Source organism: Clavispora lusitaniae (assembly GCF_014636115.1).
Source record: "Clavispora lusitaniae strain FDAARGOS_655 chromosome Unknown tig00000078_pilon, whole genome shotgun sequence".
Lineage (NCBI taxonomy): Eukaryota > Fungi > Ascomycota > Pichiomycetes > Serinales > Metschnikowiaceae > Clavispora > Clavispora lusitaniae.
The window spans coordinates 328,634-354,858 of record NW_027093977.1 but is presented as its reverse complement, the minus strand read 5'-3'; the positions used below and the strand labels follow the sequence as shown (position 1 = coordinate 354,858).

General features: G+C 43.4%; 12 protein-coding genes across 12 annotated transcripts; 4 read left to right on the top strand and 8 right to left on the bottom strand. All coding sequences in view use genetic code 12, as the record gives it.

The window, feature by feature from the left end:
• Window positions 1-129: 129 nt before the first annotated feature.
• Window positions 130-402, bottom strand: FOB63_002299 (uncharacterized protein; the record flags this gene model as incomplete). The annotated part of the gene is made up of 1 exon (XM_066102226.1): window positions 130-402. One exon carries the CDS (start codon window positions 400-402, stop codon window positions 130-132), a length of 273 nt encoding a protein of 90 aa, XP_065958376.1.
• A 215-nt stretch (window positions 403-617) lies between these two features.
• On the bottom strand, window positions 618-3,524 carry CWH43 (Cwh43p; the record flags this gene model as incomplete). The annotated part of the gene is made up of 1 exon (XM_002616657.2): window positions 618-3,524. One exon carries the CDS (start codon window positions 3,522-3,524, stop codon window positions 618-620), a length of 2,907 nt encoding a protein of 968 aa, XP_002616703.2.
• A 636-nt stretch (window positions 3,525-4,160) lies between these two features.
• On the top strand, window positions 4,161-4,403 carry FOB63_002297 (uncharacterized protein; the record flags this gene model as incomplete). The annotated part of the gene is made up of 1 exon (XM_066102225.1): window positions 4,161-4,403. The coding sequence occupies one exon, from the start codon at window positions 4,161-4,163 to the stop codon at window positions 4,401-4,403; it is 243 nt and encodes an 80-aa protein (XP_065958375.1).
• Window positions 4,404-5,295: 892 nt separating this feature from the next.
• ATP3 (F1F0 ATP synthase subunit gamma) lies at window positions 5,296-6,222 on the top strand (the record flags this gene model as incomplete). The annotated part of the gene is made up of 2 exons (XM_002616658.2): window positions 5,296-5,339; window positions 5,409-6,222. The coding sequence occupies 2 exons, from the start codon at window positions 5,296-5,298 to the stop codon at window positions 6,220-6,222; spliced, it is 858 nt and encodes a 285-aa protein (XP_002616704.2).
• A 183-nt stretch (window positions 6,223-6,405) lies between these two features.
• FOB63_002295 (uncharacterized protein) lies at window positions 6,406-8,364 on the bottom strand (the record flags this gene model as incomplete). The annotated part of the gene is made up of 1 exon (XM_002616659.1): window positions 6,406-8,364. The coding sequence occupies one exon, from the start codon at window positions 8,362-8,364 to the stop codon at window positions 6,406-6,408; it is 1,959 nt and encodes a 652-aa protein (XP_002616705.1).
• Window positions 8,365-8,541: 177 nt separating this feature from the next.
• Window positions 8,542-10,665, bottom strand: CDC27 (anaphase promoting complex subunit; the record flags this gene model as incomplete). Its single annotated transcript, XM_002616660.2, has 2 exons — window positions 8,542-10,575; window positions 10,621-10,665. The coding sequence occupies 2 exons, from the start codon at window positions 10,663-10,665 to the stop codon at window positions 8,542-8,544; spliced, it is 2,079 nt and encodes a 692-aa protein (XP_002616706.2).
• A 225-nt stretch (window positions 10,666-10,890) lies between these two features.
• On the bottom strand, window positions 10,891-13,500 carry BOI2 (Boi2p; the record flags this gene model as incomplete). Its single annotated transcript, XM_002616661.1, has 1 exon — window positions 10,891-13,500. One exon carries the CDS (start codon window positions 13,498-13,500, stop codon window positions 10,891-10,893), a length of 2,610 nt encoding a protein of 869 aa, XP_002616707.1.
• A 1,457-nt stretch (window positions 13,501-14,957) lies between these two features.
• On the bottom strand, window positions 14,958-16,535 carry FOB63_002292 (Major Facilitator Superfamily protein; the record flags this gene model as incomplete). Its single annotated transcript, XM_002616662.1, has 1 exon — window positions 14,958-16,535. The coding sequence occupies one exon, from the start codon at window positions 16,533-16,535 to the stop codon at window positions 14,958-14,960; it is 1,578 nt and encodes a 525-aa protein (XP_002616708.1).
• A 3,339-nt stretch (window positions 16,536-19,874) lies between these two features.
• FOB63_002291 (uncharacterized protein) lies at window positions 19,875-21,734 on the top strand (the record flags this gene model as incomplete). The annotated part of the gene is made up of 1 exon (XM_002616663.1): window positions 19,875-21,734. One exon carries the CDS (start codon window positions 19,875-19,877, stop codon window positions 21,732-21,734), a length of 1,860 nt encoding a protein of 619 aa, XP_002616709.1.
• Window positions 21,735-22,274: 540 nt separating this feature from the next.
• On the bottom strand, window positions 22,275-22,652 carry FOB63_002290 (uncharacterized protein; the record flags this gene model as incomplete). The annotated part of the gene is made up of 1 exon (XM_002616664.2): window positions 22,275-22,652. One exon carries the CDS (start codon window positions 22,650-22,652, stop codon window positions 22,275-22,277), a length of 378 nt encoding a protein of 125 aa, XP_002616710.2.
• A 76-nt stretch (window positions 22,653-22,728) lies between these two features.
• On the bottom strand, window positions 22,729-23,454 carry RCT1 (Rct1p; the record flags this gene model as incomplete). Its single annotated transcript, XM_002616665.1, has 1 exon — window positions 22,729-23,454. One exon carries the CDS (start codon window positions 23,452-23,454, stop codon window positions 22,729-22,731), a length of 726 nt encoding a protein of 241 aa, XP_002616711.1.
• Window positions 23,455-24,538: 1,084 nt separating this feature from the next.
• Window positions 24,539-25,804, top strand: NCS2 (Ncs2p; the record flags this gene model as incomplete). The annotated part of the gene is made up of 1 exon (XM_002616666.1): window positions 24,539-25,804. One exon carries the CDS (start codon window positions 24,539-24,541, stop codon window positions 25,802-25,804), a length of 1,266 nt encoding a protein of 421 aa, XP_002616712.1.
• Between the last annotated feature and the right edge of the window lie 421 nt (window positions 25,805-26,225).

Here is a 26,225-nt window from a genome sequence, read left to right as displayed (position 1 = left end):
CGGCTTCAAGCTTCATGTACGGATGTAAGCACATGCAGCTTCTAAATCTCTGTTTACTTGTAAGTCAAGCATCATCTACCTGGATACTTCTTAAAACCTTTAATGCTATGTACAAGTATGTATCGTTGTTCAGCACTCTAGATAGCGCTTGAGCTTTTTCAAGTGGCCCCCTTTATCATTTACGGAAACAAATGAGTCCAAATGGCGGAGAGTATTCGAACTGAAGTTACCGTTACCATGGTTTCTGCCTGCCTGCTTTCTCTTATAGCCTGTTCCAGTTTTGATGAATCTTTTCGCAGCAGCCTTATGCGTTTTCATTTTGTTTCTAGTCTGGATGAAGGTGTTGAGGGATGGCCTGTTGCCAAACACCAATTTGGAGGCACTTTGAAAGAAGGAGTTCATTGGTACCTTACTTTAGCTCTTGTATGTGGAAAATCTGCAGTAGGTAAATGCGCGCCGCACGACTTCAGTATTTTCAACAAACCTTTATATACTTGATTACAGTGAACTTTACAGGGGGATATTAAAGCGGCGAAAGACATTGCAAATTCCTTGCATTGCTTCGATACAATCTAAGGATTCTAACGTAAGTTCGTAAACATTCTTGGTTCTCGTAACTACATGTGTTCAGCAAAGTAGCGCGGCTCGTCAAAAACATGGTAACGATGTCCTCTGACTCCTTCTCCCCTGAGGATTTGGGGCATTCTGTATTCTGGGTCTACCTCACTCTCGTCCACGTAGTGGTTTCCGTAGATGAAATCTTCGGGGTATGCTTTTTGTTCATCGGTGAGAAACTTGAACTTCGCCACTTGAAGTTCAGTGTCAGTAATGGTTGACCGGGAAATCCGAGCATAAGCAACCTTCTTGAGATCACGGAAGAGAATATACTCACACCATCTGTCCCAATCAGTACTGTCGATATCATGCATTCGCGAGTATTCGCTCACGTAAGTATGGTAGTTACCTTGTAACGGCTCGGTCACTAAGTAACTGAGCAAAACGAGAGGCCGGTTTGAGCTAGCCATGATATCAGCCACTCCCAAACTTTGCAAACGGCGATCTTCGACATCCTCTTCCTGTCCAGAATGGAACACAACCACATCCACCATTTCCCCGTAAATATCTAACGTAGCATGAATTGCCGGTGCCAACTCACCTACTGGGGAAGGAAGCAAATGATGCGTAGAGTTAATGATGGGAAATTTAGACAAAAGCGCGGCGCCCCAAGTATGTTTGTTGGGGCCAGGTCCGTAATCGACGTACATTCCCAAGTCATCTGCTATCTTTTGAGTAAAGTCCCTGTTTCCTCCTATGAGCCTCTCGGTATCAGTTTCTAATAGGCCAATAATGTCGACTTCCGCGTCTCGGAGTAGGTCCCTCATCCTCGTTTCACTGGACCACATATCGTTATCCAACCCAAAGTGTACACACCAAATACCAGCCGTAAATGACTGGGAGGATTCATGGAATGGCTTGAAAGGCGCAGTTGGGTATCTGTTGATGAAAGATGTAACAGATAAAGCTGTCAAGATCGTAAGGATTTTGGTCGTCAGCAGGAGGAGTTGTGAGCCTCTCACTTCCAAGCGAGTGATATTGGAAGAATTTCTGCGCAAAGTGTAATTCACACTGTTCAACAAGAGGAGAGCTACCGAAATTCCCAAAACAATATCGGTTCTTTCTCTCAACAAATATCCTCCTGGAACAAAGGCATACGCAACAATCCACACACTTGCTAAAGAGATGATTATGCAGAAAAAGAATGACAATGAAAATAAGACGGAGATGTTATAGCCGGCCACAGACTGACCAACTAAAGGAGCCAATGAGGCAAGATAGTAGGTGAACATAAGCGATCCTCCATATCCAATCCATCCCTTTGAATTGTATAAAATGAATGCTCCTATGGCGCCGGTAAGGAAAAACACAGGTTTAGATACCACGTTCGGATGAAACTTAATCGAAAAGATGAGCCCAAGAGCAAATGCTGCAAAATGAGGTAAACCGCCGGTTAATGGCAATGGTCCTCGAATCGGATAGCCTTCCCAAGTCCAGTATACCATTGTAGACGAATCGCTGAGGAAAGCTTGAATGCAAAACAAATAACTTCCAAGCCCCAAAGAGGCAAGTAAAAGAGATCCACCTTTCCGAGTGATTACTTCCGGAACTGATTTCGACCTTCTCGTGAAAAAAGCTGCAGCTAGTCCCACAAAGATCGCATATTCGTTGTACCCGCCATTCTCTTTGTGCATGATGGGCCAAAATGGATTGTTAGAATGGCACATGAATTTGAACACGGATGTAGCCAACAACCCAAGCAAGAGCGAGATCCATAATGAGGTGAACTTTTTGGGGCTATTGCTCAAAGCGCCACACTCTGCAGCAAACCCGATGGTAGCGAATCCTGTGCCTGCGGTAATGGTCAAAAGTCTCTTTTCCGGATCCTCAACTTTATAGGCACCTAGACCAAGCAAAACAGTGAGAATTCTTGCCACGCAAGGGAACTTAATAAACAAGCATTTTAATGGAGGCAATGCGGTTAAGAGAGGGGCAACAAACGTGATGGCTATTGATGCCTCATATCCAGAAATGCCCATATTCCATAATGGGAAATACCAGACACAGACCATAAGAGAAGTTATTGTGGTCCAGAACATAAATGAGTTGATTGTATTGACCGAAAACTCCCAGAACGAGAAGTCTTCAAGGGAGGCGATCTCGTCTTTTTCACTTTTTTGCTGGATAATTTGTGGTGTCGTTTTAGTTTTTTTGAGCTCTACTCTTGAGCCAGACAACTGTATTTCAATCTGAGAAAAGTCCATAAAAGACCACAGATCAAAAGCCACATCAAGAATTATGAGAGCCCATTCAAAGTAAGCGTAACGGGAGTAAGCCCCTGCAACAACATGCACTTTGTGTTGAATAAAGAAGTACACTAATGGAATAAGAGTCAGGAAGAAAGTAATCGCAGTTAACAGACGTCCCTTCTTTACTTTTGAACCCTTAGGTGATAAAACTGAGACAAGAATTGTCCACGGAACAGTTAAGATGATATATGCGATCATGAAAATGTCGTGCCAATCATGATCATCGGTTGAAGTGATATAGACCCAGCCTCCACAAGTAAACGTCCTGGTGATTCCGGTGGCAAGAAGTACGTATGAAGCTACCAGCAGCTGCTGGTGAAGAATAATAAAGTTGAAAAACACCAAGAGGAACCGAGGTCCAGCCGTCAAAGCAATGAGAACCTGAAATAGCGATCTCTCTGGATAACGGTCTCCAATTGCAGCAGACACACTAGGAAACCATTCGTCAGGATAGCCATACGATGCATTTTGGACGATCTTGTGATAGTGGAGCCAACATCCCACTATCAAGGCGGAGAAAAAGGCAGAATAAGCGCATAAGCCATGAGCCACTGCAATCCATGAAGCATTCAAGGAGCAGATATAGTCATTCTGTGAATTGATGTGCGTTATTCTCTCCTCTTTCAGTTCTTTCGGATTTTCAATTGTCTCGGAGGACATTCTACTGGGCTTCGACGTTCACGACACAAGATCATGTGCTGATCATAGTGAGACTTATGGTGTACGGGTGTAATTGATGATTGATCATTTACGTGGACTATATGGGTTTGTGCTTTGAAAGAACCACTGAACTTGAAATAAACGAATAGAGATGTATATGAAGGTATAGAATTTCTTTTGACCTTCTTCTTATCTCCACGGATCTTTATTGGCCCCTGGAACAGCGCGTTTCTTAAAATATGAGGTAACAGACACGGATGAGGAATCAGGTACTTGCATCACAGTAGTAAGCAAGCCAGGTTTGTAGCCGCTGTAACGTCTCTTCTTCCAGTACCTGGTTTTTCAATTCTGTGATAGATGTATTTTAGCCTTAGACCCACAAGAAAGTCGTGTGCGCGCCAAACGGAATGCACCAGTAAAAATTCACCTTTTCGTAAAGTGTTCGACTCCATTACAACATACACCATGGGTATGTGCTACCTATTATCAATCCGAATGATTACTCGCTGAAACAAATACTAACGTAATAGCCACATACCAAAATCACAAGAGAAATGAGTTAGTCTCTTTTGACGACATCAACTATGAGAACTTCGATCAGGTGCAACAAGCTAGAACCTCTATGATGAGAGAACAATGGATCAGAAACGAAGAGTTGAGGATCACCCACGATGCTTTAAGAAAATGCAAACAATACCATGGCCCAGATGCTCAAAAAAACTGCAGACCGTTGATATTGAAGTACATGAAGATGATCGAAACCTACCCATTGCAAGGATACTTGGGATACCAAAAGAACGACCCTTCTCAATAAAGTGTATATTAGACTTTTCTCCGGCCATGATTCTCTTACAATGGCCGCTTAGCATAGCTGAATAAGCAACATATTATTTATGGATTTTGTAGGTACTTCGACATGATTGGAATTTTTGGCTGTCTTTCTTTTTTGAAATATGGCCCCTGACATCTTTGTCGTACAGTTTCGTATTCAGTCAAGTGCTACCTTTGTGTTTTTGTTTGTTGGTTCTTGCTCTTGTTTTTTTTTTTTTTTGTTAACCATTTATGAAGTATCTCGATATTGACTTTGCAGCTGCAAAAGTAAAAAGTGGTGACGAGAAGGACAATCTACGCAGAACTACCCGGAGTTCACAAAAGTTCTAATTCGTTTACGTGGCACAGTACTTTAACGAACATGTTAAATTACCCTAAGTAATAAGAGTAGCATTTGCGCCATACATTATACCATAAAAAACCAAAAGGCCAATCTACATCTTGACTTACTCCCCTATAACTCAACACAAATAACCGATAATCAAAGAGAAAAATATGATGAGGCATAACGATCCAAATCAAACAACAACAATGATTTTGAATGATAACAGGAAATTTCGAATTGAGAAGAGAGAACTTTCAACTTTGAAAATACCACCGTCCTTGAGACTGATCCCACCAATGCTAGGTCGCGAAGCCTGCACGCAGAAAAGTCCACTTCGGACGATAACTGTGGCCAATGAGCACATGGCCTGAATGACCAAAACGTTTTCTATCAAATATCCACACAAGAAACAATTCAGTGAAAGGTACTTAGATAGTAAGAATGAACTGAGCTAGGAACGTAAAGTACAACCATCTGTAGTCTTCAGTGTTCACGTGACTGCATCTCTGGGCCAATCAAGTGCGACTTCTCCCCTCGGGCCCGGAACGACCAGGCTCAAAAAAAGAGTTGAAAATCTACACACGTAGTTCCAACAACTCCAAACAGATTTGCAATATGTTCCGTTTAGGTGCTTCTCAGGTTGCCCGCGCTGGCGTTAGGTATGTAACCACAGCCCATTGAATATATTTTCACACTTTTTGATCACCAACAAGTACTAACTGTCCCAGAAACTATGCCACTTTGAGAGAAATCGAAATGCGTCTTAAGTCTATTAAGAACATCGAGAAGATCACCAACACCATGAAGATTGTTGCTTCGACTAGATTGAACAAGGCCCAAAGAGCTATGCAAGCTTCCAGAGTTTTCAACGAGTCCGACACTGAATTCTACAAGAACACTGAACCAGAGAAGGAAGCTGACGCCAAAACTTTGTTGATTGTCATCTCCTCCGACAAGGGTTTGTGCGGTTCCATCCACACTCAGATCTCCAAGGCCGCTAGAAGAAGAATTGAAGAGTTGAACGGCAATGTCGATGTTGTTGCTGTTGGTGACAAGGTTAAGGCTCAATTGTCAAGAACCCACGCCGACCTCTTGAAATTGGCCTTTTCTGGTGTTGGTAAAGCGGAGCCAACTTTCCACGAGGCTGCCTTACTTGCTGATGAGATTTCTACTTTGGGCAAATACGAGAACACCGAAATTTTGTACAACAAGTTTGTCAGTGGTGTTGCTTTCGAGCCATCCAACTTTTCTGTGTTTGCTGCTGATGCCATTGAGAAGGCTCCTGGTTTGAGCAAGTACGAGTTGGAGTCTGAGGGCACTGCTGAAACTTTGTCTGAATTTTCCTTAGCCAACTCTCTTTTGACCGCTCAAGCTGAAGGTTATGCTTCTGAAGTTTCTGCAAGAAGAAATGCCATGGACAATGCTTCCAAGAACGCTGGTGACATGATTAACTCTTACTCTATCTTGTACAACAGAACCAGACAAGCTGTCATTACCAACGAATTGGTGGATATCATTACTGGTGCTTCCTCTTTGGACTAAGCTTGCTGAGATCGGGTTTGTCTTCATATATTCGCCAAATTTCTCCTCATTACCATGGAAAATGTCTAAGTTTTCTATGCCTTACAAGTAAAAAAATACACGCTGATGCTCGAAGCTTGCTAGGTTTGTAAAATTATTTGCTGGGTTTGTTGACAACAGTCATACGCATCCAGCTGAGTCTATTCAATCTGCCTTTACTTCCCCATAAATTAAACGGACAAACATCATTGCTGTTAATACTCCAACAGCCCCACAAGTAATACCAAGAGAACACGAAACAAGTGCCATGTAAGCAAAGTAAATCAAAACACTGACAAAATCACTCATGTGTAAGTGAAACACAAAGTAGAATATTGAATAACCATAAACATACCATCCAATACTTGAGCCAATCCGGAAGCATAGCCATTGCCAGTTTGGATTGTTAAACATCGCCAAAGAGAGATATGTTCCCACAATTGCAGATTCTCCAACAACGGTAACCAACAAGGTTACCGTCAGAAGAAGGAATCCGTACATGTAGAAAAAAGTGGTCTTTTCCAACCAAACCGAGTTGAAGATGAACAAAAGATCCACGTACACAATGCCGAAGGGAATCAAACCAAATGCAAGAACACTGACCACTGGATTCATCACGATGGAACGGTTCCCACTAGATTTTGCTACCGATGTCTTATCGGGAATATGAGTCTTCATAATGAATGATTTGGGTGAAAATTGTACTCTGTTCCCTAAAGTCCCTCCTAGCAATCCCAATGGGAGTTCAATGATAGCAAACAAAAGGATGAGGACAACAATGGTTCCGAAAGGCAAGGCATTCGAAGATTCTTTGGCCCAAACGAACAAGTTGATGAATAAAACGACCATCAAGATTGTGAATGGCAACATCCCCGAGTAAAGGCAGGACAAAATGAGTACCCGTCGACGTTGATACAACGTATTTGGATCCTCGTTTGACAAAATCTTGTGAATGATAACACCGGCGTAAGCAGAAACAAAGCCAGAAGCTAACAAAAAAACAACAGAACAAGTGAAAAATGCGCCCTGGTGATTATTGAAGAAAGCGTTTGCAGAGGAGCCTTGACCAAAAGTGAGCTTAGAGTTTAAAACGAAAATCACCATGACGCCAACCATGGCGACTAGACATTGCAAGCCATAAGCTATCAATATGCTTAATGGAAGGACACCTACCGGGCGTTTCATAACTTCATAAACCAATTTCTTCCACAGACCAGAGGAATTGATATCGAAGTCCGCTTGGGACATAGGTATAGTTGGACCTGATTGTAAATCGGTTCTCAAAAGTCTGAACATGACTATAGCGACAACTAAAGTCACAAGACAAACAAGAACCAACAGGTTTACTAAGGAGAACCAGTGAATCTTGTGACTAGCAGCACTGTGATCATTTTCATAGTACAAGTCCCATCTATTCGCGTGGGTGACGGAGTTGTCTTCACGCCAATAGACAGCATATGTATATGAGATTAAATTCTTCTCCGGAAGATCTTTTTGAGATTCTTTCAGTGACATTAGTCTGTAATTCTGGTAATCCTTCGTTGTACCTGGACAATGGTGATCGCTTACACTTTTTGGATACACCTCAAATCCCACAATAGTGTGCTGTCCATCCCTTTCAGTATGATAGCGAATAACTAGTGTAACATGATTGTACAAATAGGAAATATCATCTTTAACGAATCCCAAAGGAAAGCCTGCAGCGTAGTATTTTGAGATGTGATTTTCGCTGGTGAAAGTAGTGGCTCCAGGCAAACCATCAAGATTCCAATGGACAACATAACCATCTCTAATTAAGCGATCCGCCCGACCGATACCCCCTCTAGTAGTTGTCATATCGCAGAGGCGAACACAAGGTCTGTCCATCATAAATTCAAGATTGTAGTTGGATTCCCAAAAGCGATCACCACGTAAAATCTCTCCCAACAGCATGCTTTTCGCTTTCTTAGTTTTATCATGGCAGACAAATGGAAGATCGTGATAGTGGAATGGTAATTGTGTATGGTCGCTCTCTATTTTATTCAATAGAAGTTCCACTTTGTCTCCTTTACTATACTTGTTTGGTGCAAACAAGTTTAGTGCAGACGAAAGGGATATAAAAAAAAGAAAAGTAACCGCCAACATGAGCGGCAGGAGTGTCCAGCAATGGTCTTTAAGGGTAAATGAGTGGAATGGAAGGTGAATATGGAACACTATGAGATCGAAGTCGTCTGAACAAAACACTCATCTACTATATGCAGTGCACGCAGTTCAAATTGGATAACTGTGATCCCTTCGTTGCATTGGAGTCACCAAATGTGATCACTCTTTTTTTAACATCTCCATAGCTTCTCGGATTAGGTAATTTCCTTTGGGATCTAAATTAAGCGCAATAGTGAATTCCCGTATAGCCAGGAAACGATCGTTTTGAATGTTGTAGAGCTGCCCCAAAAGAAAATGCACCGAAGCTTCATTTGGTGCCAAGTCCTTGACAAGCTCGAACTGTTTGAGTGCTTGGGGAAACTGTTGCATGGAAAAGAGTAGTTGTGCCTTTTTAAATATGGGCAACGCACTCAATGGTTGAAGTCGGTTGGCAAGCTCGTATTGACGCAAGGCTAATGTTTTCTTACCCAATTTTTCTAGTACCATACCCACACAGCAAATGAGGATTATATTGATTGGATTTATTGCAACAGCATTACGGAAGTGATAATCTGCCTTGTGATATTCTCCCAAATTAATGTATACCATTCCGATACCGTAAAATGCGTTGTAGTGACGTGGATCAAGTAAAAGCGAAAAACGGAAACAGTCCAATGCTCGTTCATAATTGTCAGCTCCGAAATACTCATGACCCTTAAGTGTATGTGCATACGTGAAAGAAGAGTCTAAAGCAATAGACTTATTGAAGCATTTGATGGCTTCGTCAGGCTCGCGATTGAGGGAAAACATGTTGCCCATAACACACCAGGTGATTGCCAGTTTCGAGTCAATATCATGGAGCTCATTGGCCAAGTACACAAGTTCGGTTTTCTTGTGGAGGTGCCAGAGTAAAGTGGAGTAAAACTCCATATCCTCGAGTCGGGTGCGATCAAGTTGGCGCAAACGAATAAAAAACTTCTCCGACTGTTTATAATTAACAATTTCGTAATGTAAGCGGCCAAGCTTGGAAAGCACCCATGGCGTATCACGCTCGTTCTCTGGAAGCGACTCAAGAATACGAATTGCCTTGTAACAGTCATATTTGCTGAAACATTTAAACAGCTTCGCGAACAACATGTAGAGGCGGCGCAAAAAAGCATCAGCAGAATCCACTTCTTTGGATACACCAACCACGGGTTCCACATATGGCCGTTCTGATTGGATGGCACGTTTGAGGCCCCGATTATCAGGATGTGCTAAGTCAGGCTTCTTAGTGTACGAAAACAGGCGCGAGCGAGTGCGGGGTCCTATGGCCGGTCGAAGTGGTTCAATCTCGCCTGTTGGACGGCGAGAAAGCGGATCTGGAGCACGAGGTGTTGAAACATCAGCCAAAGTATGTTGCCGCGGCGTAGTGGCAAAGGGATTAGGCACTGCCGGAATGTCCGGTTTGGAGAAAAGATCTTCTTGATTCCCTAATGACAGTAGTAGAGGTCCGTTTACAGAAAAACGTTGGGTTGGTGCTTTGTATAGAGATTTGACTGCCACTTTCACGCCCATACGCAGAAGTTCCTGGAACGCCTCGAAATCAAAAGCGTTGAATCGAAGAGCTTCTTGGTAATTAAGTGCACTATTTTTGAGATCACCTTGAGCTTTGCACAAATCACCCAAAAGATGGTAGATGGCTGACGCGTCAGGATAAATCAGCCGAGAAACTTCGTAGTTGTGTCGTTGCATCGAAAGCAGGAAGAAAAAAGGCGGCTGCTGGCCCAGTTTGTCATCAAATATACCGTTTTCGTGTTCGCTCTCATGCTCTCTGAGGCGGTTTTCGTTGTACAAATGGGCAACACTGACTAAGCGAAAGACACCTTCTTTGTAGCGCTGCAAATGCAAGCACAGCCGGGCGAAGATGTAAGCACAGCCCAAGTGTTCAATGTCTCCTTCTTCTAACGTGTGATTGTACACTGCTTTGTACTTCCCTTGCCGATAGAGAGTTAGCGCATATAAATATACTGAATCTGGATCTTCAGGCGCTGCGGCGAGTAGCCGTTCACATGCAAACTCAGCATTCTTGAAGTTGAATGTGTCAAGCGAATGGATCACAATGGATCGGAGCTGCTGAATTACATAGAGTGGGTCAGGCTCCATGACAAAGGAGTTCGTAAAGCGTTGGTAGTGAGGTATTACAATAGCAAGCGGAAAGATTGGACTAGAGTACTTTCTGGATCAACGGAACGCAGTTGCGGAGGCTAGACGGGAGACACAAAACGCTATTGTTGTCTTACGTTTGAACTGGGGTGTGCACATAGCATACGTTTGCACCCACACTTACAACAGTTCCCATAAAGAATACTATTATTACACTATTAACGCGACCCATTAAACTGTAGCGAGTAAAGACAACTGGCTATAAACCGACAGTAGCTAGTAAGCCTTGTTGCCCGTCTGCCACTGTCATATTTTTTTTTCCTTTCTTGCTTCTTTTTGCTCCTAGATTTCCCCCTCTTATATATCATACCCTCGCTGACAGAATTACTTCTTGTGCTTTGAGAAGGAGTATTCGCTGGACCGCGATGCCGGAGATTTTTTCGAACTACTCATGACACGTCCATTGCTGTTAGAAAATACCGGACGTTCCAGACTACCGCTGGAAGTTGCATCTAAAGAACCTTCTTCAGCCAAGGTGGGTGGCCTATTATCCAAATCGCCAAAATAATCCTTTTTGGAAAGCGGTGTAGTCTGTTTGGGGGACAACATTCCAGATGCTAAAAGATACGGTGAAGCAAAACCACCTGAACTAGAGGAGATCTGAGGGGTGGATGGTGCACGGTAATTCTTTGCCAGGGTATCCACGCTAAGCCGTGGCTGCGTACCGCCAGGTGTAGATGATGATATTGTCGTTTCGTCTATTGAACCAACAATCGGCGATGCCTCCTCTGAAGTAGCACTGTCATTGAGCAAAGTTGTGGAAGTGGTAAAATCAGCGGAATAATCACCATCACGGAAAATTCCCCTCGCACGCAATTCCTCATCCTTCAATTTAGTTTCCTCGCGGGCCTTTGCCAACAACTCTTGCGCCTTCGCTAAAGAAACTGTAGGTGTATTGCAACTGCTCACAGGAGGAACAGAGTCATCGATATCAATCGTGGCCGTCATCAATGCTTTCAACCATTTACGCATTTCATCAGCAGTCTCAACAACAAAGTAATGGGTTTTAGGTTGTGTAAAGGTCAATCCCTTCTTAAATCCAGGAGCTGGCGGAACAAGTTTGAAACAGTATCGACCGTATCCAGTCAGAGCAGCATAAAGTGCAATATACTTATCATTAGTACCAGTGCTATCGCCCTCGGAGCTAATAGGAACAACCTTATGAGCCGTGATATCAATTAAGCCCTTTTCACGCTTATCACGTAAAGATGCAAAGTATGACAACCGCGTGCCGTGCAAAGTGAAGTAGCGGGACCTCCAACCAATAGTACTGCCTGATTTTTTGGCCATCCAGCCGCTATGGTTCGCGGTTTTTATAGCATCATCAGGATTGATTTCCCGAATCCCCTCTTGGAATGCCGAAGTCTTCAGTTTCCTCAGCCCAGTAAGACTGCGGAAATTGTGAGTGGACACAGAACGCAAAGTCTTTAATCTGCTCACATCTTTTTTACCTGATTTTACTTCTGGTTTTTCTTTCTTTGGGGAAAGGCCAACGTCATCGATATCAACAGTCATTTCTGGCGAAAAGTGGGAGCTGCGGAGAGGGGACGAAGGTGAGTCCTTGGCATGTGGTGACTTGTACAAGTTGTGACTCTTAAATTTTTCCTTCTCCTCTTCGTTGTTGCCTGACAAGAACAGAAACACCGATGAGTGCCTTTTATGCGAGGCGTTGGAGCCCTGCCTTTGATGTGCCACAACCGAAGTATCGTAGATAGATGAAGCAGGCCGCAGAAGCCCAGGACCATTATTCAAGGCGGCTGAAGAGGCACTCGTGCGTGTCATATAAAAGTTCAGACCATTAAAGTTTGACAGAGGAGTGACTGGGCTTCCACCAAATTTGAAGTTCTTGTTCATAGGACTAGCTGTGGGAGGCTCAGGGGCTTTTCGTGGAGACAAAAAGGATGATGATGATGGGCTCTCAACTCTATGTTTAGGAGTGCCGTAGCTCAATATGTTTTCCATCGATTGCGATCTTGTCCTTTGATGCGAAAAGGATCTTCCTGATGCAGCCGATAGTTCTCTCGTATGACCTATCGGATTCGAACTACCACGATTACCAGGAATATTCACCGAAGGAAGAAGCTGAGTAGGTTCTGGTGACTTGTCCTCATCGGAATTATTGAATGGAAGCGGCGCCAGCAGGATGAACGTAGAGTTTCTCTTGTTTTTGTCTGCATTGGAACTAGCAGTTCTGTTAAACTTTGTCAGGGATGACTTAGCACGATTCGCAATCTGTTTTAGCTTTTCAATCTCCTTGTACACTTCAAAACGAGTACCAAAAGAGTCGATTTCTAATTCCTTTAAATGTGCCAAGTCAAGCTCAAACAAAATGTCTCCCGTGATCTTGTGACGGGCAAACTTGCCAGCCACATCCATATCAAAACCCAAAACAATAGCAAAGTACGACGAGACTTGCTTTGGTGTCCATTCTGTGGCCTTGAGCGGATTTAGATCCTGGGTTAAAGACAGCGCAGATGGGTTGCGCAGATGACCCTTTGACGGGTCAAGCGAAGACAGACGAAGTTCCTGTAAAGCTTTATCGATTTCATCAATAGCGGAATTCACCTCGTCCTTTTGTGGCTTGGCCGTAGATTGGGTGGCTTTTGGAAACTGCATTTGGGTCGTTTTCGGTGTCTCGGCTTTGTTGCTTGATGTGTCATTTTTCTTACTCTTAGGAGCATTTGGTAACCGGCGGGAGCGCGAGCGTAAAAGAGATGGGTCGGATGTATCAGATTCAACAACTCGAGTGAAGGATTTTGGGAACAAGCCAACCTTATTGTCGGAGAACTTTCTGCCCATATACCAGCCATCGTTATATTCCGAGTCGTCAGCAAGAACCTCAATTTTATCGCCGACTTTGAGAGTCAACTCATCGCCCAAACGAGCGTTGAACTGCTTGATACAGACAAATACGGTTTCGAAAGATTTGGACATGTTTCTGGGATGTAACGCACCGTTCAGCAGAACAGTTTAAGTTCAGGGAAAAGGACCAAAATGGATATAGGAAAGATGAGAAATGAATAACGATCAATAAGCAAGCTCTTTGGCAACGGATTCAGCGCACCTAGACTAAGATTATTGATGGTTTGTGTGGTTTCACAAGGAAATGTCTGGCACTGCGGGATGCGATAAACACAGAAACGAGATACAAGCTGGGAGAAGTTAAGAATCAAAACACGTAATGGGAAGAAGGAAAAAATAATTAGATTGTCGATATCGAAGGAGCGGCTGACTTTCTGATGAGCGTTGAAAGGTTGAAAAGACCTTGGTTTCTAAATGATGTGACGTGAAGACAAAAAAACGCCCTCTAATGCGCGTGACTGCAGATAGTCGCCTCTCTTTGCCTGGCTCCGATGGTGGTCCTAGATGTTCTGCACAAACCCGTTTAACGGAATGTGTCGCATAATTCAAGGGATTGAAAATTATGAATAAAAGAGAATGTTTCGTATTTACTACAAGAGAGAAATGAAAACGAATACAAGATGAGTGTTTTCATACGTGTAGAGAGCAAATTCGGTCTCCGTTTGAGGAAGCGCTGGCTTGGCCAGACTGGGATGGAATGAGGCTGTGTACAGTATGAAGAGATTTTAGACCGCGCGTAGTCTCATGGTGTTAAGGTTTCCGTTGACAGATTGATCAGGCTAGATTGAGTACAATACCGACGGCTTTGTTTGACGTTTTAAAAATGGATTTCGGTTTCATGAGGTCCAATCTTTTCATTTAGGATTAAATTCAGCCAAGCTACTTCTGCTTGATTGATTTCTTGCTTGTTGTCCCTGTATCTCCTTACAGCTTTAGACACCCTAGACTTAGGTTAATTAAATTTCTGATGTAATCTATAGGCATTTCCATCGTTTACAAAGTTTCAGCTCAATCAATAAATGCAGCTAAATATAAAATTTTGATGTCTTCCGACGCCGCGGTTTGATAGTAATTTAGTTCGTTGTACATATGACGTGTGTCGCATCCGTTCGCATTAACTAGTACCCATAGAGTTCGCAGACCGTTGGATAAAATAAACATCATTATCATCACCTTATCAACTTTCTGGTAATCATGATATTTTCTTAGTTGTATAATACATGAATTACGGTCTTTGAAGTCAATCTGCGAACACACTCCCCACTTATTGCCTGATTTGAAGAAAGCGTAACTTAATCTAAGAATTTTTTTGTGTTGAGTAATATACTTGTCCTAGGGTCTCTTCAGTAATGAAAGGAGAAAGCCTTTCACTTTTTTTTTTTTTTTTTGAGATTGTACCAGTTCATTGCTAGGTGTCAAAGTTAATATTCATGGTCGAGGCCGAGCCTTAAAGTTATCTTTCTGGCCTATATGTATTACACTGAAAGTAAAAAGTAAGTCTTCACTGCGTATATTTGTCGTAACCAGCACTACAAACGGTAAGTGAAGTATGGATTTTTGTCACCCATTTCCATAAGAACCTCATCAGAATAAGAGTCGTAGACGCCGGTAGCCAAGTCTCTTCTCTTCTTCCTGTTAGAGAGCGAGTACCCGACTATGAGTGACATAATAAAAAATAAGCCCATCAAAACGAATCCCAACACAAGGGCATGGCCCAATTGGTAACGAGGAGAATCTTGCGTTCTGTAAAAGTTGGAAGCAAAAGCACCCAGGAAATTTCCGAAACCAATTTGGAACCCGATACCCACAGCCCTTTTGTAAGACCCTGACAAGTTGTTCGAGAACCAGATGATGGTCATTGGAATAGCTGGGTATATTCCTAAGGCAGCAATGTAAAGTCCAGCATAAACTGCGTGAGGATTCTTCCTTGGGTCGATAGCAAGTGCAATCGTGTATCCAACAGCCATGCACAAGAAATTGAAGATTAAGAATGGCGAGCGGTAACCATTGCGGTTTGACCAAAAAGCTTGAGCAATACTGAAAACAGCTGCCACAACATAAATAGGAGCAGACATGAGCTGTGCTTTGGTGGAGGTGTAGCCCAACGTACGAATGATAGTGGGCGTGAAGAGAGAAATAGCGTAAAGAGGAACACAAACTCCCCAGTAAACGCAAAGCATAGCATAGGAATGCCAATCTTTGAAAACAGCCCAGAAGTATTTTTTCTTGTGTTCATGATCCTCACCCAAGTAGCGTTCGGCCAATTTCTGCTCGCCCAAAGTCTCGCCAACATCGTTCTCATCCGTCTTGACAACCGAGCGCTGAGTTTCATTGCCCGAATGCTTTGTTCTCCAAACAGCAAATTTCCGTTCACGCTCGGTTAAAAAGTAACATTCCCCTGGATATTGTGGGAAATAAAAGAACGAAACGACTGCTACTACGAAAGTGAGCAAACCTTCCAAAATAAAGATCCATCTCCAGCCTTCATAGCCTCCTACTCCATCCATCTTGGAAATTGCTGCAGCTAAAACACCCGAAAAGGCACCAGCCATGGAAGCAGCACTAAAGAAAATGGCCTGGCGCACAAGCACTTCATTTTTCTTATAGTACATGGACAAGATGTAAGAAATTCCCGGGAAGAGAGATGCTTCAAAGAGTCCCAAAAGAGCACGTGTAGCCAAAAGCTGGTGGTAATTGCGAACGGTACCCATTAAGGTCATGACAATAGACCAAAGAACCATAGTTAAAGGAATAAATACGCGAGGCAGGACATGGTGCAAAATAGTGTTGCTAGGCACTTCCATCAGCGCATAAAAAATGAAGAAAATGGTCAAACACAAGTTGTATTCGTTACCACGAAGTTTCAAGTCTTCAGCAAGACCTTCAATTTTGGCGTTACCAATGTTTCCTCTGTCCAAGAATGACAAGAGGTAAAGAATAGTGAACAAGGGGATAATTCTGATGTCGATCTTGTGCCGCAACTTGGCTTCATCGATGTCGGAAAAATCTTCATCTGACTCTTGGGTCAAAGAGTCCACGTTTCTGGAGTCTTGGCTCACAGACTCTATGTGTTCAACATCTGGCTTCTCGTCTGAAGTGGTTTTCATTTGTGTTGATTATTTTACAAACTGAGGAGTTCTGCTGAGCTTTATATCTTATGGGCCCCACAAGTGTCAAAACGGAGTTCCCCACACCTCGCCGGTACAGGTCAATATCAGCAAGCGATAAGCGTGTCTTGGGCGGAGAGTAACGTGGGGGAAATAATGTGGGGCTGTTCTCATGTACAGAACAGTTGGGGCCTGAAAGTATGCGCAAAGGGGTAAAGTAGTGGCATTTTGAAGTTGTCATGTTTGTGTATCTGTCGATGTAATGCACGTCTCAATGTCGATTGATTGCAGATTTGGACAAATCACTTTGCTTGAATTTCTTACACATGTTAGTGCGATTTACTTGACGCAGGGCTTACCTTGGGGTAATTTGTTTTTACAGAGTATTAGAATACCGGGAGGGGTCCACCGGGCACCAAGTTTTTTCTTGATCTCCTGTGTGGTGATGCTTTGCTGTTCCGGTGGAGTCTTCAGAAATATTGCAATTATCCCAATTTTGTGTGTGTGGTTGCTTTCGGGTAGTTTTTCGCACCCAATACTGGGGTGCATGACTATCCTGTCCGGGGAAAGCTCCTCACCAAGAAAAAACGTGAACGCAATAACTTTGTCTTTTTTCCGCAAGAAGAATCTTGTCCGGCGCCACTTGATCTTGGCTCTTGTTTCTTATTGTCGGTAGCTACAGGCTTGCAAACGGGGATCTTTAGTTCTTTCAATTTCCAATTTTCGATTTTTTACCTCCATGATGCGATTTTTTTTAGCCCTCATTTGGTGTAAAGCGGAATTTGCTCACGGCTGTATGGAAGAATTTTTAAGTGGTTTCACCTGCAGAAAAGACTGGGCCAATGCCTTCCCCGCGCCCATAAACAGTAATATGTGGGGGAACTTCTGAACAGGACTCATAGTCATTATCTACCTGTCTGCGAGACGGGTAATATTCTGATGTCTGGGCGTAGGCGTGCATACGCCTTGACGTGGCTTAGGGGTATGTTGTTTGTTTTCCGAGTTGTCAGATGGCTTTTCCAAATCTAACATTCTCGCTATAATTTGTAGATTTTGAGAAATCCACATCTGGCAAGCTTTTCAGCTCCCTTCTGTTCAATGAATAGCACATTGTGCGGCCCATCTTTTATTGTTTGAGTCCCCTTGTGCAGGCCGACAGGCTCACGTCCAGGTTATGGCGACATGAGTTACGGTAACAAGGAGAAAGCAAATGTGGGGAAGTCCCTGAGGGGTGGTGTTTTTTACTCTACCAAATGGTGATTATCACGAAGATTTTACTCGTTGAGCTGAAGAATACGAATCTCCGCAAGAGATGCAGCAAAAATTACACGGCGGCTTTTTTTCGTCTGAAGGATGTCAACAAAATTGTAAATGTGGTCCAGTGTGCGAAAAACGTCTTCTATCTTGCATTCGAGAAGTGAAGGAGAGATTTTTTCTGATAGAGAGAAAGAAAAAGAAAAGTCATGGATTATTTTGGGCTCCCCGGAGGAATCTCCTCAAATCCACCTCGGGGAATTGCAGCTTACTTTCCTACTCAATATTTTTGAGCCTGTCCATCAAAATAAAAAAAAAAAAAAGATGGTACGTGTACTGTTATTTTTTTGACGTAAGCCTGGCTCTATGATATCTTACATGTTGCTATATCCGAGACAAATTTAGGTGGGTAGAATAGCATAGCCTTATCCGAGACATTTTTGTCCCTGATATCCGAATGATGGCAAATGCACAAAATGAACCCGGAAAAAGAAAATTGCTCAGGATGTTCAAAACGCTTCCCCAACTTTTCTCCTAGGAGGAGAAAGGTGTCATTCGATCCTTCAAAAATTTCTAGTTAATTCTCTAAGTATTGGGAGTTTGGCACATTTCGAAGAAAGCGTTAAGAAAAAATCCTCTTTTCCAATTGTTTTAGGGATTATCATCAATTGTTCGGAGGTGTACGTCCGTGTGGAGACGTTTCAGAGCAAGTGACCTGATTGCTCAAACCATTGCTTCAATATCAACCATGGGGCTGAAAATTTCAATATAATCGGTCCGCTAGAACACTTGATATGTCTCTCTTTGACGACATCCTCTTGACAGCCAGTGAATTGTGATGCATCTAATTGTTTATAGTCTCTATATCCTATTCGTCGAATGGAGCGAACACAACAACTAAGAACACAACTTATACGGTAAAAAAAATACCAACAACTAGTGGACGTCTGAGTTTGTATTTTTTTCTATCAATCCAGTTCCATAAACCCCAAAGTTTTCTCATGGCGACATCTACAAATTCGTTGACTTTCTCCAGACGAAAAAAAAAAATAAACCGCTGTGTAATTCTTGCTGCATTAATAATCTCTTATTCGTGTTCTTCAGCTCATAGAGTAAACGCTTCGTGATAATCACCAATCTGTAGAGTAAAATTAATCCAAAGGACTAGGTTGTTATTTTCGTATGGAATACATACCGACAGGTGGATAAACTGATTCCATTGAAAAAACAGAATGCAAATTGCTCTTTCTTTCTTCAATCTGCTATCAAGATTGGCCAATGCCCCTTATTTCTTGACCACTTGTACTGATGAGAAAACTTAACTGGGTGGACAAACTCAGATACACTCAGATAGTTCCCAACGATGTGGCTCCCAACGATGTGTTCAACTCAAATCTTTCTCGTTTGCTGGAATAAAATCCAGGATAGACAACGCATTACGAAGACATTGTAGTAACGACACAGAATCAATGTTGCTCCTTCTACTGTTTGTTGCTGTTTCTACCTTTCGTCACTCAAGGTGTGATTCATTTGAGTCTTGCGGCATCATTCAGATAACATCATTACCAAATAGATTGTTGGACTAGTAAGTAAAGTGCTCTCTTGAGTGTATTTTTCCCAGTAGATGAAGAGCTTTTACGAACCACTTGTTAAGTAGATAAATGATTTTACATGTCAAGTAGAACGAAACAGTATTAATTTTGATATCGACAAAAGCAAAGGTTTGCAACGTCCAGCTTTCTTGAGATGTACCATCACAATTTCTATTACTGTTTGTAAACCGCTGTATTGCCATCATTCACTTTTCGCCTATTGCCCTTTCGCTAATAATAGCTCCATGCGTAAAAAACCATACTGATAAGGCGCGCACAAAATGCATGCCATTCTTTTCAGTTACCTCAATCTTCATACCGCATCGTATTCCTAATTCCTATCCGACCTTTCGATAATACCCTGTCCCAACCTGTGACTCTGTTACTTTTTGCTCCTATAACTCTCCCAACCAACTGACACAAAACCGCCAGGCTCGTATAACGCACGCTCCATTCTACTACCCATAGTCCGTTCTACAGGGACATACTTTCCATGTCTGACAATATTCCCCGACCATCACAAACTCTTTTGGCACGGATGAACGAGTTGCTGGCCCGTGCTATCATGCTGCTTCCGCACCCAGAAATCCGCACCTCGCGCTTGCCTGCGCCGCTCCGCAACCTATCTGTGATACCAGACATTGACTTTGATCAGCACTGGAGTGATGATTCCGAAAGTGATCTGGACGAAAGTGACCATGACTGCAATCACGGCAATGAAAAAAGGTCCACTAGCGACAGCGATATGAATGAGGTTAGTGACGCTAGCGAAGATTGCCATGAGCTTCACTGCGAAATGGAGCATCAAGCGGGTGTGCCGTTGCGCCCTGACGCAGGAGCGCTTCGACGCCTGAACGCGTTAAGGAGGCGGCGACGCGGTGAAGATCGCACGCGCGAGCTTCACGCAGAGCTTGCTTCGGTGCGGGCTGTCATCAGGGCATCTGCGCGGTATGCGGGCGTACTGCCTCTTTTCGTGCACCACTCCCATGGGCCTGGCAACGCCCTTGATCGCATGGATCGGTTTCTCGAGAGCGTGCATGCCGGGCGTCTTTGGCCGAGAAAGCGTGGGAGAAAGCATCATCAACAGCCGCGCAAACGGCGGCGCCTCCAAGACAGAAAGCAGTCTGGACAAACAAGCGAAAGCGAGTGCAGTACTTCTCAAGACGAAGACCGTTCACCTTTTGTGCAACCAAACTATAGGGACAGGCAGAGGACAGTACTGGCTTCCGAATGTCCAAAGTCTTCACATGAATCCAAGTCTACAAAGCCGTTCAGAAGTGACATAGCTACGACAGAAAACTCAACAAGCTCGCTTGCGTTTCCGCACGGCGAGACACTTGGCCTTCATATGTTAGACTCAAGTGCACGCAAGCATATCTTACGAGGTCTCAGCTGTTCTTTTTGGCACAGTGGCCTGTCGTTTTCATTGCAAAAAGATGGCCTCTTACTCCGTATGGCACTTACCCAAGTTTCAAGCGGAGGTGTGGAGGGCTTGCTCTCTGGCCTCGCCCCAGAACTTCTTTCCTTCCTCTGTGCGCGCGAAAAGGCTGCTGCGCTCCAAGCTCTCTTGGCTGCAGTTTGTGCTAATCACAGTGGTTCATGCGATATTGGCTCCCTAAGCGTACCCTTTGCAGGCCACATTGTTGACTTTCACGACCATGACTTACGATTCTGTAATCTTTCTGATGTACCTTCTGCACGCAACGCTGATTTTGCCCGGCTTCAGTTGCGCGAGTGGCTGCGCATACGCCCTTTTCTAGGTCTTCGCCAGCTTTTTTTCCTCAAGTATCTTGAGTTCGCCGAGGCCAGTGTGCGCTCTCCTGAAAACGGATGTCCACATCTGCGGCAGTTTGCCCGCCTGTTTCGCGACCTGATGCTCGAGCTTGCTCGTGGCTCGGAATGCGATTTGTCGGCGTCTGCAATCCAATACCGCTCAGCACGGCCCCCTTTCGTTCAAGAATGGGACGCCAAACTTGGAGACAGAATTAGTGAGTATGCTTCTTGCGCTTCATGCTTACTTAATGTTCAGTTGAATTATATTCTTTTTGCAGTGAAGGTAGATGCAGCGGCCGGTGCCGACGCCATGTTCCGCAGACTCTTACCTTTAGCACCAGATTGTGAACGCAATGCGCTTTCGGCCCGGTGGGATGCGCTTCAAAACGAGAAGCTGCGTGCGCCCCGTCAGTGCGTATTAGTGTGCTCTCTCGACCGAAAGACCGGGCGTGTTGAGGCGCGCAACACTCGTGTTGCATTAGATCATTTCCACGCTTCTCCGTTTCGGCCTGAACCGGTTGGCAGCACTTTGGCAGGCCTGTATTGTCGTGGCGCACGCGATTGCTCAACTTTTGTGTAACAAGGTGTCGCTTTATCATCTCTGGGTTATTTTTGGTGGGCTATTCTCGTGGCAGATATTGCATTTTAAGTAGACTAAAGGGATCCAAGTACGCATCTAATATGGGCAACGTTGCGTGGAAATAAAATCTTCAAATGTACGCTCATCATTATCATATCCCTTAGTGCATTGTCGAATGGATGCCACATTGCGAACAACGACATTAATTTGCTAATCATACTGGATAAATCCTCTCTTTAGGATTAGTTTCTCTGTACTGTGTGGTAGGCAGTGGCAGTTTGTATCAGTCACATTTACTTTTCTCTCATTGGAATATATTGCCTTATTTAAGATATTGAAAAGAAATACAGTGGCAAAGCCACACTTCAGAGAATGTCTTACTATTGATCTTAGAAAATGACCTTTCATTGTATTTACAGTTCTGAAGCAACCTGTTTGTCTTGCTCTTTGCTCTCTGAAATGCCGCTGATTCATCGAAATCTTCTTGCAAAACACAGGTCCACAAAGTCACTTCATGTTTAAAGTATGTTTTGCTTTGTCCTACCATATCCCCCAACCCTTACGCCCTTCGCGTCTGTCTTGGCGACGCTTAGCAAAGAAGTCTTTGGAGCATTCACGGTAAGCATCGAAGAAGTCTTGACAAACAGACTTGTCCTTTTGGTTTCTTAAAACACAGCTGATAGAAGCCTGTCGACTCTCCTCACAAGGGTCATAGTATTTGGAAGCTTCTTTATTTGCCCATCTATATTTATGACGGTGGTTTTTGGGGTTGTCTGGGTAAAACTTAAAGTCGTCAACCGAGCCTTCTGTGAAGTTGATGTTCTCTTTATCTTTGACAACTTTGTCGCTCTCCAAATTCAGCGACACCGCTGATGAGTCGGCGCTTTTCTTGGGTATTTCTGTGGTCCCTTCACTCATGGGTAAAAGTGCTATGATTTCGCGCGCCAAATTCCTACTGTCCTTTATGTAGAGATGTATTGAATAATCTGCTATATCAATATCTGTTACCGTACTCTTGGTTACCGTATTGGTTGCCATATCCTTGGTTTCCATAGTTTTGATTGCCGTAACCCTGGTTTCCATATTCTTGGTTAACATATTCCTGGTTATTTTGTCTTTCACCATAACCACCCCGTTCATTGCCAAACTCGTTTCCGGAACTACGGCCATATTCGTTTCTGCCGTAATCATTTCTTCCATAGTCGTTTCTGCCGGCATCATTTCTCTCGTACTCATTCCTGTTGTACTCATTTCTGCCGTACTCGTTTCTACCAACTTCGTTTCTGCCGTACTCATTTTTCTCGTAATCATTTCTTCCTTCGTTTGCGCCAAACTCACTTCTGCCATAATCATTCCTGCCTTCGTTTCTTCCTCCATAGCCTTCACCTTCATATTCGTTTCTTCTCTCGTACTCGTTTCTTCTCTCATACTCGTTCTTTCTGTCGTAGTCGTTATGGTGTCTACCCTCATGCTTCTCGTGTTCCTCGAATTTGTCTTCCACTTTGTTAGCGGCAATTGCACCAAGCAATCCTCCTGCTATCTTTCCGAGGGTTGAGTGGTGGCCCGAAACCTTTGAACCTCCATATGCTCCTGCTGCACCGCCAACTACTGTGGAAATAAAACCTCTTTCACCTTGCTCACCTGTTTGTTGGTGCTCGTTTTCTTGATAGTCAGATCTCGTGCCTTGTGGTCCAGAGGAGTAGAATTCGTTAGCGGACATTTTCCTTGTTTTTTCGTAACTAGTTGATAATCGCAAATTAAGGTGCTTTGCCCGTGGTATAGGAGGTCCCTTCTCCGCAGGAGTGTGACGATTCCATGCAGAAATGACAGTGTCCTGTTCTTTTTTTAAACATGACACGTCAACCGGGTAAACTAGTGCACAAAAGCATAGGTCACTGATTTGAGCTCAATGAATCTGCTTTTCTTAGTCAAAAAGCTTTCGATACACCAACTTAAAAATCTCGATCCCTTTAGTTATTTTATATTATCGGCTCTTGCCTTCCTACCTGATCCTGTATGGGTCTTCAGAGGTATGTCCGCACCAATAAAGATATGCTTTCCTAATGGTTCGAATCAATAAGGGATACAGATGATATTTCCCAAGGTTTCATGGTTTGAACGTTGAATCAATAGCTTCACTCGCTGAATTGAAAGCTACTTGTTTCTACTCAAAGATTTTTCTCAATAGCTTTGGTAATGGCTTTCAGCTCGTATTTTCGAGTAAATCGATGTGTATTTGGCATTTTGATAGCAATACTGAGATTAAGCAGTTAAGCATACTTTTCTTGTTCCATATGATCGAATCCTCAGAGGCTATCGTTGCTGTCAACGCCATCGGCTGGAGACCATAGAATCACATACAGTGCTGCATATGCACGTCAGTATTCTCTACGATTGATGAGGAACATGAATCTTGCGAACATACAGAGATACACGTCTCCCTGTCTCTTCTAGGAACATCAGTCTTGGTGTAGATACATGTACATAAGAACCCTTACTTCTCTAGGATGGTTTCCTCTCTAAGGATCATCCCCATCCCGATATATCAAACCTAACTGGACCTCGCATATCAAATTTCCAACCCATCTACCTCTGCTAGAGACATTTACCCAATTACTCCCTGACTTCTTTTTGGAGACTTCAGTAGAATGATCTCTGATTCACCTGGAAGAAGAAATGGCTATGTATAGAGCGGAGATCTACATCACAATAAATTATCCTGTATAGGTAGCGCATGATTTTGATCCGGTGTAGTGACATCCTCATCGCCTATCGACTTCGTAATCTGCGCCGTTTCAAACAACATGTCTGATCCAGTTCAGTTTCTTCAAGATTCGCAATATAAATGCCAGCGCTGCGATAATGAGAGTGCAGTTCTTATAGCAAGAAAAGAAAAGTTTTGTGCGGGATGTTTTGTGTTTTTCATGAAGGGTAAGCAGAGAAAACTGATGCTCGATGAAAGATATAAGGTGAAATATGGCGCTGTGGCAGAGAGGCTCGGAACCCAAAAAGTATTGCTTCCGCTTTCTTTTGGTATTTCATCGCTTGTACTTCTTGACATGATTGCATCTTTATTGCAGGAACAAAATTTGGCTCATAAAGGAAAACAAGGTTTTGAGTTGATGGTGATGTGCATAGAGGAGGAGGAAAATGCCACGAAGATAGCCCTTCTTGATAAGCTTCTTGCCAGTTATTCTCCTGTCAAAATAGATTACAAAGTTGTGACATTGGATTCCTATATTGTCGATCCACTCATGCGGCTTCGGGTTTCGGAAACTTTTGCTGTGATAGGAAAAACAGCTCCAGAAGAAACTCTCACTATTCCCCAGCTTCTTGAACATGCAAGCACGCGTTCGCTGCGAGCTGACCTTCTTTCTATCATCAGATCAGAGCTTATTTTCCATACCGCCCATGCCGAACAATGTCAAACCATTTTGTTTGGCCATAGCATGACTCGTTTGGCCAACGAGGTCATTTCTCTAACAGTGAAAGGCCGGGGGCTGGAAATTCATACGTCTGTGGTTGATAGAACGGCTTCCTATGCTGGCAAGGATATTCATATTATCTTCCCATTACGAGATATTTTGTTTGCTGAAATATCGGCTGTCATGAAGCTTAGCAGTCATTTGGCTGAGTATGTTGTTATCAAGGAGCATAAAAGCTTTCTTGTGAAGAACATGACAGTAGAAGCACTTGTGGGGCAATACTTCAGCAATCTAGATGCTACTGGATACGCTTCAACAGCATCCACCGTGGTAAAAACAGCAGAAAAATTGGGGGCTCCAAAAGCATCTGTAACTGCTGTTTGTCGTGTCTGCGGTGCGGAAATACACCAAGACCCTCGCCAGTGGGTCAATGAAATCACAGTAAGCAAGGGCTCCCCATTAACTACTGAGGAAGAAAAGGCCTATGCTAAGCAATATTCTGACGCTATGGATGAAGACGCTAGTGGCGAGATAATTTCTGCATGTTATGGATGCACAGTTACCTTGATCGGTGCGGGTGACGGTTTTACATGGCCCGTCCGGGCGACAAAGCAGGAGATTTTGGATGAGTATGTGTTGGAATGAGTGAGGACGTCAAAACATTTGAGAGCGGTTCATGTGCATAGATTATGGTTTAGGTGCTACAACAATACAACGTTGATGGTGAGACAACGAAATGTAACAGCGCTAATTGAGCTGGCGTGGTTCTTTTGTATAACGTTTTTTGTATCATTACCGGTTTCGTGGACTGTTTCAATTTGTAAGGTGGACACATTTATATATGCCAGATACACCTACTCGGAAAAGCAGAAAAAACCGATCTTCAGAATATTTCGAAGACAGCAAATATGAGAAGTCTAAACTTGCGATTAAAATATAGATATCGGTTTGTGGGTCTTATTGATGTCATAAATCGAACTTACAACCGGATGTAGGATATTAAACTAGGAAGATAATGTACGAAGTTGATGTCAGAGGACCCTATGCAATGCGCGCAGAACATCTG